Below are 15,829 nucleotides of genomic sequence, written 5' to 3' on the forward strand. Positions count from 1 at the left end.
GCTTGTGGTCACCGCTGCTCACTGCTCGTTTGCAGTATTATCTATGCATCATGCTCCACAGAGGAAGTGCGCTCTTGGCCACGCTGCTCACTAATCATTTGTGTTGTTGTCTGTGCATCATGTGTGGTTTGCACAAAACGAAATGCTGCTTAAACCAGAAAAAAACAGAGGTTCTGCTGGTTGGCACTTGGGCTCAGGCAAAACAAATTGTGGTGCTGGAATCCCAGACTCTAGGATTCAGTTTTCTACTCATCTAAAGAGTATTGGCACCATACCCGACTAAAAATCTCGTTTGCTCACCACGTGCAAAATAGTCAGATCCTGCAATTTACATATCAGGGCTCTACAACACATTCGACCACTATTGAGTCGTGACGTAGCCAACATGGTGGCATGCAGCATATCGACAAGGCTCGATTATTAACTCTTGTCTCTACAGGACATCTGCCAAAAACATTACCAAGCTCTAGTATTTACTAAATTCTTTGGCACGTGTCGTGAAGGATACTGCAAAATTCGACCATGTATGTCCAGTGCTCGCAGAACTGCTGAACGAATACATTATAAAGGTTGCACTAATTACACACAAAGTGCTTGCCACAAATGAACCACAATACCTTGCTGATCTCGTCAAGAAACATAAACCATCATGCGAACTCCAGACATCCTCGCAGCGGCTTTTAGCCAGTTATTGAACGGTCACTATATCACACACTTTCAGATGTGCTTCTGCGACCATCTGGATTTGCTCTTCCTTCTGATATTAGAAAGCTATTGGAGCGATGCACTTTTAAATCTCGATTGAAAACGAATTTGTTTCACGCGTAGGCTTTCGCAACCAATATCCAGAACAGCGTTTTTGGGTTAGATTGCATATGTGTCGTTAAACCCGCCACCACCTGTCACGTAAACAAAACATGCCAATTCGTTATTAGTACAGCACACCGGTGTGTTGGAGAGCCAAGCCACAACATTTACAATCGGAGTACGACGTTTCTCCAGTAATTACAACTAGCTTCATCAGGCGACAGCCAGATTTGGAAAAGTCCACCTGTTTTCGAGTTTTTTTTTCATTTATTAGGTATACCCCTGTGAGCCATGCGGCTCTTAAGTCGGGTGCAACCGCAACAAACAAAATTTGAACACAGCACATCTTAAAGCGACAACGCGTAACAGAAACATTCTGGAATAAACCAGCAAATATTCCACACACAAAAAACGTATTAAAACGCTGTGTGCAAAAATCAATGTGGTGCAAGCCAACAACAACAATCACAAGACAAATTTATATTAACCATGTTTTCGAATCACCAAAATAAAGCTGTAAAAACAATGTAACAACAATAATCATAGGAAATAGAAGCGTGGATGTGATGACAACACTTGTGCACTCTTCTTGCGCGAAATGGGAGCGGGGGATTAATGAATCGACGTGTATTATGGATGCGCATTATGCGTATTATGGGTATTATGAATTTAAAAAACATTTCTTTAAAACTTATTTTTGTGTTTAGTTAGTCCTTCGCACGCACCTCCGATTAGCACGGTTGGCTAAATATGGTGCAAAATAAGTTCAAAATGCACACAGTGTACAGACACATACAATCATGTTCACGTTGTTGGTGCCGAGCTCAAGCACCCAAGGGCTCTCTGTACACGCGAGGGAGCAATGTTAAAGGAATATAAATAAATACACTTGCTCGAAAACCACTCCTGCTCTCTGACGTCACTACTCCACGTTATGTCATCGGCGCGAGACGCCAGGGGGAGGTGTACCCGGCTAGTGACGGCTCGTCACCGCCCTCCGCAGAGCTCGTGCGCGCGACGTCACGTCTGCCGCTGTTCCAGTTAAATCCTTATTTGGGCAAAGTCACGTCCAATCACTGGCGGTTCATTAACATAATGTTTTCATTAATTCCGTCGCGAGTTCAATGCGTTTGGTTCAACAGCAACGCCCAATCACTCCATATATGGGCCTGGAGCATTAACATAATTAATTCAGTTGCCTCCGCTCAGTGGGGGGGGGGGCGGGGAAGAGGTGTCTCGCTACCGACGTCATGTCATCTCCCCGCCGCGCGATGTAATCGTTACGTCACGATATACCAGGACGTTACCGCTCTGCTCGCCTCTCTCACTGAGATCCGAGGTGAGAAGTTCAAATCGTGGTTCTTGTTGTTGTTGTTTACCCAGGTAGAGCCTCGCTCCTCCTCTCTCTCGCAGGGACATCAATTGGGTAGCAGCGAGAATCGATGTCCAGGTTGGAACATTACAACCCGGAGCCTGGCCATGCGGGGCCTAGCCTCCTGCCCTCGCCTGATTGTTTTTGGTTGAATTCTGTTTAAGTTTAATTTGTCTTCATCTGGCTCACCACTTTGAAACAATTTTTTTAATTAACTTTTTATTTATTTCATCAGGCAAAAAGGCCACTGAGCTATGTAGCTCTTTTTCAGAAGCGACCTGCCCACAGCGACGTGGCTTATGTGGAAACGTATAGTAGCCAATAATAATCTAAACGCGTGGTGATGTTGATTCTCAATGTAGAGGGGAAAACCGGAGGACCCGGAGGAAATTCCGTGCGACCACGGGGAAAGAGACAGGCGTCAGGGTCGGGATCGAACTCACGACCTCCTGTATACCAGGCGAGAGTAGTTAACATCTTTCCATCACGGTGCCCACTCGAGTAATTTTGTTTACGGATGATACCAGTGCCGAATAAGTGTGTTTCACGACTGAAGTCCATTGAGCTAAGAGTAGCTTATTTTCAAGGACGACTCTGCCTGCAGACAAAGAATTCTACAATCGCACTCGCCACCCCCGTGCGCTCGCCTACCCGAGCGTGTTTGTGTGCTGGGTAGCTCACGCACGTGTTTTTGTGTTAGAATTTCCGTGTTTATGTCTGCAGTCGATCATCGATTTTCCGGCGGCTTCGCGGGAGAAGAGGGTGACAGATACTTGGGGCTTTGGGTTTAAAATATTAGTTTGTTTTTGTTTTCCTACAAAACCTTTTATAAGCATGGAAACAGGATGTTAACACAGCACTTACGCAGCTGAAGTCGCCATCTGTTCAGCCGAGCTTTCAAGTAAATCTGAGCCTGGCTTGACTACTCTTAGTTGAAGTTAAATGTATACATGTCTGCATAATACCAGAGGTGGGCCGTCAGGGCCAGCAAGGCCTTCTCTGCTGGTCTAGAGATTGTCAGAATCAGATAATTATATTTTATAATTGAATATATTTTCATAAATGCTACATGTATTTTACAAAGTTCGTTCCCATTAGTCTATCAACGTCATTTCATTGCTACTCTCTCCCTCGGTGGCGCTGCTTCCAGTGCAGCTCATATAAATTTGAGCTTTTATACAATCAGATTTTTCACCTGTGCTGTTTCCAGGTGAAACATCTACCCTGAGGCCTTCAGAATTTCGAGTGATCCCCTCTGCTGTTGAAGCAAATGAGGACAGTGTTGATTGTTATATTCTTTAACCAATCAGATTGAATTTTGATTTAAAGCTTTCGTGACCGCAGTCATTCATATTCTTAGTTCTTTCTGTAAAGTCACGTTGAAGGGAAACAATAAAATAATAAAATATATATAAAACAATAAAAATTCTCACGACGTTTCGACCATAACACAAACGGTCGTCATCAGGTGTGTCAGTTTGCATAAATTTATTTATTTTTAAAACGGTGTATTATAAAAAAACGTTAGCGCCACGCGCAGCGATTTGGCAGTTTATTTAGAAGGACTAGTCCATCTATGTTCTGAAAAGAGGAGGGGGGAGACGAAAAATGTAATGTATGCTGTCTGAAAGCCACTGTAAGCGTGAACAATCAATTAAGACCTGAAATGGTTTATCAAATCCTTCCAATGATTACTAAGCCAGAATCCATCTTCTCGGTTGAAATTGTCTCTGTGCTTGTATATGTGGATAGCCTCATGAACGAATCTCTCATGGTAGCCAGATGGCTTACAAAGAACCTCTGTCTTGGAAAAGTCAATGTCATGTGAGCCTACTGAATTATAACAATGATCTGCCACGGCCGAGGTGTTGGTCCTACCGTGTTTAAGGTCTGCTTTGTGTTCACGAATGCGGTCCGAGACATGGCGTTTGGTTTCTCCAATGTAACTACTACCACAGAGGCAACTTAGTTTGTCGACACCAGGGTATTGTTTGTCCGGAATCACATCTTTTACAGACGGAACCAGATCACGGATTTTATGTAATGTGTTGAAACGGACCTGGATCTTGTGTTTATTCAAGATTTTGGAGATCTTTTTTGTGATCCCCGCAATGTAGGGTAAAGTGATGGTTTTGAAAGGCTCCTCAAGAGGGTCCTTCATGGTTTGAGTGATAGCTTTGCGGATTGTATAGTCGGAGTAACCATTAGCCTTAAGAGCTTGGTGTACGTGCTTGAGTTCACTGCCTATGTGTTCCTGGTCGGATATGCATTGGGCTCTATGATACAGAGTCTTGATGAGAGAATTCTTCCGTGATGGATGGTGGTGAGAATCCGGTTTCAGATAAGCATCCGTATGGGTAGCTTTCCTGTAGACAGAGTGGCTCATTGAACCATCAGGTCTTTTTTTTAATTAGGACATCCAAAAAAGGTAGCTTGCCATCTTTTTCGACTTCCATGGTAAATCTGATGGCTGGGTGTATGGAATTGATGTGGTCGAAGAATTGGTCTAGAGCAGGCCGGCCATGTGGCCAGATGACAAAAGTGTCATCCACGTACCTCTTCCATAAGGTTGGGCGCAGAGTGGCAGTCTGGATGGCGTCAGTCTCAAATTTCTCCATGAAAATATTAGCTATAACCGGAGATAGGGGGGAGCCCATTGGGGTGCCCTCAGTTTTTTTGTAGAAAGTTCCATTCCAAGTTAAGTATGTATTGGTTAAACAGTGTCTCACCAGGGGGGGTACCTCAGTGTTTAGTCCTTGATGAACCAAGTCTTCAATGATTGCGATGGTGTCAGGTACAGGAACCTTGGTGAATAAGGAAACTACATCAAAACTGACAAGCAGGTCGTCTGGGGACAGGGAAATACCCTTGATTGTCGATACCAGGTGAGTAGAATATTGTACCGCAGAGGTGGTTTTCCACTGAAAGGACGCAGGATTTCAGACAAAAAATGAGCCAGTTTGTAGGTGGGGGAGTTGATAGTAGAGACGATGGGACGAAGGGGTGTATCTACTTTATGTATTTTTGGTAAGCCGTATAATCTTGGTGGCCTGGCAGCAGAAGGTTTCAATGAAAACTGTTTAGATTGATCAATTAATGCGGTTGAATCAGAAATTATTTTGTTGGTTTGTGTGACGAGGCTGTTGGTGGGATCTCTGTTTATTTTTGTATAACTACCATCGTCGAGTAATTCTTTAATTTTGTTGTTGTATTCTATTTTATCCATGATGACAGTAGCATTGCCCTTGTCAGCTGAGAGGACTACACTATCATCCCTCTTTTTTAATTTATATAATTCAAAACGCTCATCTTTGCTGAGGTTGCTAGCTGGCATCTTAGCGTTTTTGAGGGTTGCAGCGATTTCAGATCTTGCTACGTCTGCAGCGATGTGACCCAGGCCCCTGAGAGCAACACCTACTTGGGCAATTATATCATTAACTGGTATGTGTTTAGGTGTGACTGCAAAGTTTAGATCTTTAGCTAAAACGGATTTCAGACCATCTTAAATAGAACTGTTACTGCGATTAATTACGACTTTATTAACGTCTAACTTTTTGGTGTGTGGGTCCGGTCTTTTGTTGAAGAGGAGGTTAAATTTGGAAATCAGGTTGTCCTTACATTTGGTCGACATAGTAGCAGCTGAAGAGGCAGTCATATTGTCTACATGTTCCAATCCGATGTGGACATTGTTGCCGTCAATGATAAGTGTGATTTGTAGAGTGTCTTGTCTAACTGATCTAGTTCGGTGCGTATAAGTCTGATTTTTTCTGAGATAAGAACTAAGCTAGTTTTGAAAAGAATTCGTTTCGCATTAGAAGAAGTTACAGCAGCAGAGGTCAGTGTAAATGCGATTGGTATTACCCCAGAGTCACGGCATCTCTTCAGAAAGGTGAGAGACTCAATCAGCTGAGCCTTCTTATCCCGGACTTTGTTGAAGGATCTTAAAGTTATGTGAAAACCCTCCCCATAGAGGCGGTTAAATTTTGATTGAAAGCTTTCGTGACTGCAGTAATTCATATTCTTAGTTCTTTCGGTAAAGTCACGTTGAAGGGAAACAATAAAATAATAAAAATATATAAAACAATAAAAAATCTCACGACGTTTCGACCATAACGCAAACGGTCGTCATCAGGTGTGTCGGTTTGCATACATTTATTTATTTTTAAACGGTGTATTTATTTATTTATAAAAAACGTTAGCGCCACGTGCAGCGATTTGGCAGTTTATTTAGAAGGACTAGTCCATCTATGTTCTGAAAAGAGGAGGGAGGAGACGAAAAATGTAATGTATGCTGTCTGAAAGCCACTGTAAGCGTGAACAAATCAATTAAGACCTGAAATGGTTTATCAAATCTTTCCAATGATTGCTAAGCCAGAATCCATCTTCTCGGTTGAAATTGTCTCTGTGCTTGTATATGTGGATAGCCTCATGAACGAATCTCTCATGGTAGCCAGATGGCTTACAAAGAACCTCTGTCTTGGAAAAGTCAATGTCATGTGAGCCTACTGAATTATAACAATGATCTGCCACGGCCGAGGTGTTGGTCATACCGTGTTTAAGGTCTGCTTTGTGTTCACGAATGCGGTCCGAGACATGGCGTTTGGTTTCTCCAATGTATCTACTACCACAGAGGCAACTTAGTTTGTAGACACCAGGGTATTGTATGTCCGGAATCACATCTTTTACAGACGGAACCAGATCACGGATTTCATGTAATGTGTTGAAACGGACCTGGATCTTGTGTTTATTCAAGATTTTGGAGATCTTTTTTGTGATCCCTGCAATGTAGGGTAAAGTGATGGTTTTGAAAGGCTCCTCAAGAGGGTCCTTCTTCATGGTTTGAGTGGTAGCTTTGCGGATTGTATAGTCGGAGTAAGCATTAGCCTTAAGAGCTTGGTGTACGTGCTTGAGTTCACTGCCTATGTGTTCCTGGTCGGATATGCATTGGGCTCTATGATACAGAGTCTTGATGAGAGAATTCTTCTGTGATGGATGGTGGTGGGAATCCGGTTTCAGATAAGCATCCGTATGGGTAGCTTTCCTGTAGGCAGAGTGGCTCATTGAACCATCGGGTCTCTTTTTAATTAGGACATCCAAAAAAGGTAGCTTTCTATCTTTTTCGATTTCCATGGTAAAGCTGATGGCTAGGTGTATGGAATTGATGTGGTCGAAGAATTGGTCTAAGAGCAGGCCGGCCATGTGGCCAGATGACAAAAGTGTCATCCACGTACCTCTTCCATAAGGTTAGGCGCAGAGTGGCAGTCTGGATGGCGTCAGTCTCAAATTTCTCCATGAAAATGTTAGCTATAACCGTAGATAGGGGGGAGCCCATTGGGGTGCCCTCAGTTTGTTTGTAGAAAGTTCCATTCCAAGTTAAGTATGTATTGGTTAAACAGTGTCTCACCAGGGGGGGTACCTCAGTGTTTAGTCCTTGATGAACCAAGTCTTCAATGATTGCGATGGTGTCAGGTACAGGAACGTTGGTGAATAAGGAAACTACATCAAAACTTACAAGTAGGTCGTCTGGGGACAGGGAAATACCCTTGATTGTCGATACCAGGTGAGTAGAATATTGTACCGCAGAGGTGGTTTTCCAGTGAAAGGACGCAGGATTTCAGACAAAAAATGAGCCAGTTTGTAGGTGGGGGAGTTGATAGTAGAGACGATGGGACATAGGGGTGTATCTACTTTATGTATTTTTGGTAATCTGAATTTATGCAAACCGACACACCTGATGACGACTGTTTGTGTTATTGTCGAAACGTCGTGATAATTTTTATTGTTTTATATATATTTTATTATTTTATTGTTTCCCTTCAACGTGACTTTACCGAAAGAACTAAGAATAACAATCAGATTGAGTTTGCCATGTTGGGCATATTCTTTGACACGCCGGAGCCTTCTGGCTTGCCTAGCCACCTATGTTAGCATTTTTCGTGGTGTGTGATCAGAGAGCCAGTTAGCTAACTGAAGTAAAACTCTTTTAGTAAAGTCACATAGAAAGAAAATAAATTAAATACGTGACTTGTGACTTTACCGTGACTCCGTGACTTTACCGAAAGAACCAGAGTAATTCCTGCAGTCATGAAAGCTTCAAATCAAGTTTTAAGTAAAACTAGCTATCACGTAACGTAGCATCATTTAAGATTCATTTAAACTTTCTTTTCTCGACGTTTAGATTTTTAGATGTTGTGCTTGAGATGTTTTATTGAGATTTTTACTTTGCCCTGTTTTAAACCTTGAAGGAGGAAATGAAATCGATTTGGTGGTGGATTTACTGGTAAAGCCCTTTTCGACAAGGACTTTTCAAGAAAAGCTGGAATGTGTGAGGAAGGGTCGACGAACCCCGCAGCTAGCAGCCCTGTCCCAGCCAGGGAAAGGATTTGTGCGGCACTTTCAATCGATCAACTACGAAAGGTACACCTGGCTTATAGCGTTGAGGGAACATTGCAAATGGTGATTGCTGGGAATGCCTGTTTACTTGCAACCGATCGAAATGGTGTTTGGAGCCACGCTGGGATTGCAAATCTGAATTGCTTAACCAAGACAGCAAACGAGACACCAAAGCTATTTATTATTATTGCTTGCTTTAGATCGTTGCTGCTGGTGTGAATGATATTCAGATTCAGTGGCCTGGCTGTGCCTTTGAGTGTGCGCTGTGGCATGTGCATTTAGGCCCAGCAGCTTGGCTGGAATCTTTGGGGAAGCCTGTTGAATCCTGATTGTGTTATTGGTTTTTACGGAATTTTTGCTTGCTTGGTGGTCGCATGAGTAAATGTGACTCGTTGTTGTGAGTTTGTTCTTGATTCTTTGTAATGACATTTATTTGGGCTATACGATGTATATTTGTGATGCAACATCCTGTCATACTGCGTAATAGTGGTACATCCTTGGTGGTTTCAGTGACCATGTATTTCATTTCTCTGCAATTAGTGTATTTTAACTTTTATAGGTTTTGAGCCTCGTGTTAAATCACTTTATTCCACTCGATAAAGGTTACTGTCACCGAATATGGGTTGGTTACGTAGAACGACACTAGCCTATAGCCCTAGTGTCATGGTGAGGTTATTTGAAGGCGGTTTAATTGCGGGAGGATAGCACTGAAGGCCTAGGGTGTAAATTACACGGTCCACCACTGCATAATACAAAGTATTATTTTTAACACCCTTTACTATGTTATCTGCATTTAGCTTAAATATTCCTTTCGTAGCCAGATAACCAAAAGTTTGTCCGTGGAGTTTTAGGTGAACATTCATTTTGAAGATACTTAGGTTTCCAGACATTTCTGACCAGTTGCCCTCCCATTGTGTGCCTTAGCAGCCTGTGCGATGAATTGAGGAAGCTTTTTCACCATATCATGAATATATGAATACGTATTGACTTGCAAGTCATGTGTGACTATATATATATGCATTCCTCTTTTGCCTCTATGCTGAGGTAGATGGTGTGGATATTGATGTTTTCCTGTCTGCAGCTGACACTTTCTCTGCCACTTTGCTCTGCAGAATTGGTCTAATGGAGCAAAGGCACTCAAAGTTGAGTAAAAAAATACACCAGTGCGACCAGTGTCCTTACAGCACAGATCAAACTGGAAACTTGAAGCAACACCAGAGAAGACACACAGGAGAGAAACCTTTTAAGTGCACTGTGTGTGAGAAAGCATTTGCATACTTATCAGGTTTTCAAAACCACCAGAGAACACATACAGGAGAGAAACCCTTCAAGTGCACTCTGTGCGGGAAGGCATTTGCACAGTTATCACACCTTCAAAACCACCATAAAACACACACGGGTGACAAGCCATTCAAGTGCACTGTGTGCAGGAAGACATTTGCTCATTTACCAACTCTTCAGAACCACCAGAGAACTCACACAGGTGAGAAACCATTCAAATGTACTGTGTGTGAGAAGGCATTTGGACACCCATCACATCTTCAGAACCACCGGAGAACACACACAGGAGAGAAGCCCTTTAAGTGCACTGTGTGCGGGAAGGCATTTGCACGGGTATCATACCTTAAAAACCACCATAAAACACACATAGGTGCCAAGCCATTCAAGTGCACTGTATGCAGGAAGACATTTGCTCATTTACAAACTCTACAGAACCACCAGATAAATCACACAGGCGAGAAACCATTCAAGTGTACTGTGTGTGAGAAGGGTTTTCAACAGTTATCACATCGAAACAGGCATCAAAAGATGCACAAGGAAATGAATCTGAAATCGGCTTGTGAAAGTCACAGTGCTGCAATGAACCCATCCCTCGTGAAAAAAGAACCAGAAGAAAAACCCAGTTTAGATGCTTTGAAAGGAATCAAGGTGACATATAAAGAGGTGAAGGTGAAATGTGATGTGATGGTGAAGAGCGAAGTAGTGACGGTAAAGTGTGAAGACGAAGATTCAACTCCAAAATCGGACCTTCACATTGATGGAGACAACGTAAAGCAGGAGAAGAATTCTGACTCGGAGGCAGATCGAGACAACTCCCAGCAGTTTGTGGATGTGGAGGTGTGGGTGGACTTCGTAGACAATACAGAGTCACATGGAGTCTCGGTAGAAGTGTAAGCTTGAAACGATGAAGCTCCATTGCTTTTGTTCCAGACCGTTGTTGTATTCTAACCTATAAAAGGCATTTTTTGTCTGTCTGTCTGTCCCTCTGTCTGCATACGCTCGCTTGCGGGGGATTTGGCTCTCGGACCGTGGGGTTGACGGCGAAAAAAATTTGCTGGGCGACACGCCCCGAGCCCCGCAGTGGAAATAGGCTATTCTGTTTTCCCATCCCTAAACTTTAAAGTAGTTGAAATCGCTTTTTTGTGCGATATCTCTATTTACTTTTGCCGCTCAAGCTGCCGGAGTAAATTCATCAAAGTGTCACGTCCTCTTCCCCCCCCCCACCCCAATGTGTGCACTTACTACTATAGCGTCGGTAGATACTAAAATTATCGCGTTTAGACAGGATTATTGTAGCGGGGGGGGGGGGGGGGGAGTTAGCGGCCCAAAATATGTTTAAAAACTTCTGAAAACTTACAAACATAACATACAAATTAAAAAACGCATTAATAAAAATTAAAAACCTAGCGCACCACTAATTGATTATTTAAATCGCGCAAAGGAATCGAAGGTTGTAGATTACTTTAGAATCGTCTTGAAACAACGACATTCAACAGAAACATCCTAGATAAACCAGCAAATCTTAAAAAAAAGTATTACAATGTGTGCTCAAATCCCAATAATAACCATAAGATAGATTAACCATGTTTTCTAAATCACCAAAATAAAGCCTAAAACATAATGGAACAACAGTAATCATAGGAATTGTGATTCTCATTTAACAATAAACGATATAAATAACATGTACGACCAAACTGCAGCCATAGCTGGCAGCATGACACTCCCAGTGTACTATGTGTGAGTGAGTGTATGATGTGTGAGTGAGTCATATGATGAGTGAGTGTATGAGTGAGTTAGTGTATCATAAGTGAATGGGTCAGTGGTTGTGTGAGTGAGTGTATGATGTGTGAGTGAGTTATAATATGATGGGTGAGTGAATTAGTGGATGATGAGTAAGTGAGTCAGTGGTAGTGAGTGAGTGATGTGTGAGTGAGTCAGCGTATGATGAGTGAGTTGGCGTATGATGAGTGACTCAGTGGTAGTGTGAGTATGATGTGTGAGTCATGATGGGTGAGTGAGTTAATTAGTGTATGATAAGTGAATGGGCCAGTGGTTGTGTGAGTGAGTGTATGATGAGTGAGTGAGTCATCATATGATGGGTGAGTGAATTAGTGGATGATGAGTAAGTGAGTCAGTGGTAGTGAGTGAGTGATGTGTGAGTGAGTCAGCGTATGATGAGTGAGCCGGCGTATGATGAGTGACTCAGTGGTAGTGTGAGTATGATGTGTGAGTCATGATGGGTGAGTGAGTTAATTAGTGTATGATAAGTGAATGGGCCAGTGGTTGTGTGAGTGAGTGTATGATGAGTGAGTGAGTCATCATATGATGGGTGAGTGAATTAGTGTATGATGAGTAAGTGAGTCAGTGGTAGTGAGTGAGTGATGTGTGAGTGAGTCAGCGTATGATGAGTGAGTCAGCGTATGATGAGTGAGTCAGTGGTAGTGTGAGTGTATGATGTGTGAGTGAGTCATATGATGGGTGAGTGTATGAGTGAATTAGTGTATGATAAGTGAATGGGCCAGTGGTTGTGTGAGTCAGTGTATGATGAGTGAATTAGTGTATGATGAGTGCATGTGTCAGTGGTTGTGTGAGTGTATGATGAGTGAGTGTATGATGAGTGAATTAGTGTATGATGAGTGAATTGGGTCAGTGGTGTGAATTAGTGTATGATGAGTGAATTGGGTCAGTGGTTGTGTGAGTTGGTGTATGATGAGTGAATGGGTCAGTGGTAGTGTGAGTGAGTCAGTGGTAGTGTGAGTGATGTGTGAGTGAGTCATATGATGGGTGAGTATGAGTGAATTAGTGTATGATAAGTGAATGGGTCATTTCTTGTGTGAGTGAGCCAGTGTATGATGAGTGAGTGTATGATGAGTGTCAGTGTATGATGAGTGTATTAGTGTATGATCAGTGAATGGATCAGTGGTTATGTGAGTGTACGATGTGTGAGTCAGCGTATGATGAGTGAGTCAGTGTATGATGTGTTGTTGAGTCAGTGTATGATGTGTGAGTGAGTCGGTGTAAGATGAGTGAGTGTATCATGGCATCCTCCACACCATCACGGCCTCCTCCCCGCCATCACGGTATGCTAATCATTTCGAACAGACACATTCACAAATTTTCCTTTTTCATATATAAGATCGATATAGTCAGCATGTACTACTGTAGTGTAAGCAGGTACCACCACAGTGGGTATCCACTGCTGTAATCATAGGTACCACCACAGTATGCACTGCTGTTGTAGCAGGTACCACCACAATATGCACTGCTGTAATCATAACAGGTACCAACACAGTCGGTATCCACTGCTGTAATCATAGCAGGTACCACCACAATATGCACTGCTGTAATCATAGCAGGTACCACAGCATTATGCACTGCTGTAATCGTAGCAGGTACCACCACAGCAGTATGCACTGCTGTAATCATAGCAGGTACCACCACATCAGTATGCACTGCTGTAATCATAGCAGGTGCCACCAGTCAGTATGCACTACTGTAATCATAGTTACCGCAACAGTCAGTATGCACTGCTGTAGTGTAAGCAGGTACCACCACAGTATGCACTGCTGTAATCATAGCAGGTACCACCGCAATATGCACTGCTGTAATCATAGCCGGTACCACCACAGTCGGTATGCACTGCTGTAGTGAAAGCAGGTGCCACCACTGTCAGTATGCACTGCTGTAGTGAAAGCAGGTACCACTGAAGTCGGTATGCACTGCTGTAGTGATAGTGTATACTGCTATCGAGTTTGTAGATACTGCTATAGAGTAAGTAGATACTAAACTATATACCACTACAGTCAGTCAATACTGCTACAGTTAGTATATACTACTATACAGTCAATACATACTACTACGGTGAGTAGCTACTAGAGTCAGTAGATACTACTATAGAGTGAGTAGATACTGCTATAGAGTTAGTAGTTACTACTATAGTCAGTGGATACTATAGAGTCAGCAGATACTACTATTCAGTTAGTCGTTACTACTATAGAGTCGGTAGATACTACTGTAGGCCCAGTAAATACTACTACTATGGTCAGTCGTTACTGCTACAATCAGTAAATACTACTACACAGTCAGTAGCTACTGCTGGCTCAGTAGATACTACTGTACAGTCAGTAGATACAACTACAGGGTCAATAGATACTACTTCCTCTGTTGTACGTAGGGTGTGTAGGTATATATACCTACGTGGGGGTAAAGATATTTATTGAGGGGGTTGTCCACAATTTTCAGAAACCTTTTAGATCAACTATTTACCCCACACTTTCTATAGCTTTTTGGACTTTTGCAAGCCTCTTATAATTTTGTTCGTAGAGAAATGGACAAATTGCCCACTGGGCTTTCACAATACCTTAGTATCTGTGTATGTGTAGAGGTGTTACGGGAGGGTGACACGGGGTTGTATAACGGTGGCCACAAACACGTCCGCTACGGCCACTACCCAGGGGGGCTGTGGGGGATGCTGTGATCCCTCCCAGCCCTGCCCCTCAGTGAGAGACAGTATAAAAGGTGAGACCCGGGGAGCTGAGAGTTAATAAAGTATTAAAGCTTTCGTGACTGCATAAAATTACTCATTGTTTTTTTCGGTAAAGTCACGTATGTAGAAGTACAATAAAATTATATTAAAACAAAACAATCAGACGTTTCGATCACAATATAAGCGATCTTCATTAGGTGTCAAGAACAAATCATGGAGGTAAATACAACAAGATGAGAGACGAGAATTCAACAAACCTAAGAAACATTATGTGAAGCACACCCAGTCAGGCCAACAACACAGTTGGACACTTCCTGGCGGACCACGAATTTCAGAAGTGTTAAATTTCGTGTTCAACCTCTGGATTGCACATACCAGCATAGACAGAGTGAAAAAATACGAGGTGCACGGTCAGTAGAAATACATATACAAGCCCACCAAGAGGTAAGGAGGGAAGAAAGACAGACAAAGAAGCAAGGAGAGAGAGAGAGGGGGGCCGGAGGGATAAACAGAAGCCTTTAATAGGAAATAAGGTTGGGGGGAGGGGCCGGAGAGAGCGCGGCAGCTGAAACAAGCACATCTTTCACATCAACAAGTGAGGGGGGGGGGGTGGGAACAGGCTTGGGGTGCACATTTAGGACAGCACATCTTGGACATCAACAGAAGCGGGGGGAGAGGTATAAGCAGGATTGAAAGAGAAGAAGAGACCCCACCAACAGCCTAGTTACCAAAACCAACAAAATCATCGCTGATTCAACAGCATTAATTGATCAGACCAAACAGTTCTCGTTGAAACCTTCTGCGGCCAGACCACCAAGATTATATGGCCTTCCAAATATACACAAAGAAGATATACCCCTTCGTCCCATCGTCTCCACTATCAACTCCCCCACCTACAAACTGGCTCGTTTTTTGTCTGATATCCTACAACCTTTCACTGGAAAAGCCACCTCTGTGGTACTAAACTCCACTCACCTGGTATCGACAATCAATAGTATTTCCCTGTCCCAGACGACCTGCTTTTCAGCTTTGATGTGGTTTCCATATTTACCAAAGTTCCGGTACCTGATACCATCACAATCATTGAAGACTTGGTTCATCAAGGACTGCATACGGAGATACCCCCTCTGGTGAGACATTACTTAACCAACACATACTTAACCTGGAATGGAACTTTCTACAAACAGACTGAGGGCACCCCAATGGGTTCCCGCCTATCTCCAGTTGTAGCTAACGTGCTCCTGGAAAAATTTGAAACTGACGCTATCCAGACTACCACTCTATGCCCGACCTTATGGAAGAGGTACGTAGATGACACCTTTGTCATCTGGCCACATGGCCGACCTGCTCTAGACCAATTGCTCGACCACCTAAATTCCATACACCCAGCCATCAGATTTACCATGGAGGTCGAAAAAGAAGGCAAGCTACCCTTTTTGGATATCTTAATTAAAAGGAGACCTGATGGTTCAATGAGCCACTCTGTCTAC

General features: G+C 42.9%; 1 protein-coding gene across 1 annotated transcript; it reads left to right on the top strand.

The window, feature by feature from the left end:
• The first annotated feature begins 2,023 nt into the window (after nt 1-2,023).
• On the top strand, nt 2,024-10,827 carry LOC116957244 (uncharacterized). Its single transcript, XM_032979307.2, has 3 exons — nt 2,024-2,146; nt 8,425-8,596; nt 9,685-10,827. The coding sequence occupies exon 3, from the start codon at nt 9,695-9,697 to the stop codon at nt 10,745-10,747; it is 1,053 nt and encodes a 350-aa protein (XP_032835198.2). The 5' UTR covers nt 2,024-2,146; nt 8,425-8,596; nt 9,685-9,694; the 3' UTR covers nt 10,748-10,827.
• Nucleotides 10,828-15,829: the final 5,002 nt, after the last annotated feature.

Source organism: Petromyzon marinus, chromosome 71, assembly GCF_048934315.1.
Source record: "Petromyzon marinus isolate PM22_M1 ecotype Great Lakes invasive population chromosome 71, UKy_Petmar_22M1.pri1.0, whole genome shotgun sequence".
In the NCBI taxonomy this organism is placed as follows: Eukaryota; Metazoa; Chordata; class Hyperoartia; order Petromyzontiformes; family Petromyzontidae; genus Petromyzon; species Petromyzon marinus.